Source organism: Anastrepha obliqua, chromosome 3, assembly GCF_027943255.1.
Source record: "Anastrepha obliqua isolate idAnaObli1 chromosome 3, idAnaObli1_1.0, whole genome shotgun sequence".
Taxonomy (NCBI): Eukaryota; Metazoa; Arthropoda; class Insecta; order Diptera; family Tephritidae; genus Anastrepha; species Anastrepha obliqua.
The window spans coordinates 7,240,439-7,242,182 of NC_072894.1; the positions used below are offsets into that span (position 1 = coordinate 7,240,439).

The 1,744-nt window shown below is 34.4% G+C and overlaps 1 protein-coding gene across 1 annotated transcript; it reads right to left on the reverse strand.

The window, feature by feature from the left end:
• Window positions 1–486: 486 nt before the first annotated feature.
• LOC129243030 (uncharacterized) lies at window positions 487–1,307 on the reverse strand. Its single transcript, XM_054880077.1, has 3 exons — window positions 1,236–1,307; window positions 853–1,173; window positions 487–775 (listed from the first exon to the last, which is right to left on the reverse strand). The coding sequence occupies exons 1-3, from the start codon at window positions 1,305–1,307 to the stop codon at window positions 623–625; spliced, it is 546 nt and encodes a 181-aa protein (XP_054736052.1). The 3' UTR covers window positions 487–622.
• Window positions 1,308–1,744: the final 437 nt, after the last annotated feature.

Here is a 1,744-nt window from a genome sequence, read left to right on the forward strand (position 1 = left end):
GTCCGTGGCCCAAGTGCTGAGTAATACCAGAGCTCCTTCCATAATCTCACTGATTGTGGTTGGAAACATTCCTGAAACGTTTTAGAGTAGTCAATTTCACAAATATGTCTGTTCACGTTTTGGGGTGTTCACGTTATCGAGCGTGCGCTGTATATTCATTTGAGCATGAATATTAATATGTAATTTATTTTAAGATAATAAATACGCTCAGTTTTTCGCAAAAAAATGTATAAAAAAACTCCTTGTATGGAGGAGCTGCAATGGCAATGCGGAAAATTCATTTTAGACGCTCGTTCGCCATTTGGTGACGTATCTTCTGGCGACACGCATCTCAAAAAATCCAGCCTGCTAAATTCGCCTATATTTTCTTTCGCTTCGCAAGTGGCAATACCCGCCTATGTTGGAGTGTGGCCCAAAAATTAATAAAAAAATCGTAAATGATTAGTTGACTAAACTTGGATTAGTGTCAATTGCTCCATTAGCGTAAAGTTAGAATATTCCCATTTTATTTGTACAATATATAGAAATACTCAAATACATATATTCGACTGAAAATTTAAAATTCTGTTCGGCTACTTCAGAATGCCATAAGGCGATCAACTTTGCCAACATTGCTTCCAATTCATAGGTTGTAAAACTTGCCCTTAAGAAATGTGGAAAAATAGTCTACTTTGCCCACTGCAAAATGCAATTGACAAATCCAATAAGTTGACGGCGTAAAGGATGGAAATAAATCTGGATCAACAGTGTAATTTTTAACAATTATCGTCTTGTTCTAGAAAGAGAAAGAAAATTAAATGTAATTAAAACAAATCCCAGCAAAAAAATAATCGGTTATTATCTCTTACTTACCGGAAAGGTTGGGCAGTCCCTGTAATTCGATACTCGCAATAATTCTTTGACAAAAATTTTCACTAATCTATTTTTCGACTTGTATAATTCAGATAATCGGCACATATCAAGACTAACTGCCCCAAGATTCAATCTCCAATTGTCAGCACGCAACATATCGACGCTGGCATGTAGTGTTAAACGCGTAAGAGTTTCTTTAAATTGTATCTCATAAAATATCCTTGCTTTACCCTTTACATCGTAGTGATTATACTTAAAATGACTTAATGTGTCTGGATTGTACGATGCGTTCATATAGACGAGGCTCGAGCCAAAGTTGCTCTGCAATGCAATGGAAGTTTTATACAATAGAAATGGAATTTTATAAAAGTTATTGTGATTACCTTGCCGTTACATATAGCGGATTGTTGAATTATCAGTAGAATAAAGAATATTTTGTTTAAGCCGTCCGGCATATTTGTAATTAACTACTCAATTGGGAGTGCCGAAAACAAATGAACTACAAATGAGTGTCCGTAACTGAACTGACTCATTTAGCGGGTGCATTTCCGACAAAATTATATTTAATTTATGCGGCTATTAAATATGCATTAGTGGTATTTACTTATACAATTAAAACAAATTTATTTATTTTTCTATTACCCTAAATAATAGCAATATTCCATTTGGCTATTTAACTTTGGCCAAATGGAAATGTAGATTAAATCATTTTACATAATCAACCGCATTTGCCCGCGCTTCACTCCATCACATGGCTAAATTCAAGTAGATATTTTACGAGGAGCGTTTGAAAAGTCTGTGAAAAGTCAAAGGAATAGCACTATTGGCATGTACTCTGTGGGTAAAAAGTAAGGTGAATTTGGTTGTAAAATGAAAAATCTTTATTTATTTT

Excerpts from the sequence above, each read along its gene's own strand:
- LOC129243030 (XM_054880077.1), bottom strand. The coding sequence starts at position 1,307 with ATGCCGGACGGCTTAAACAAAATATTCTTTATTCTACTGATAATTCAA. Across the intron at positions 1,174-1,235 it reads CCGCTATATGTAACGGCAAG|AGCAACTTTGGCTCGAGCCT; the intron begins GTAATCACAATA and ends ATTGCATTGCAG. Across the intron at positions 776-852 it reads GGGACTGCCCAACCTTTCCG|AACAAGACGATAATTGTTAA; the intron begins GTAAGTAAGAGA and ends TTCTCTTTCTAG.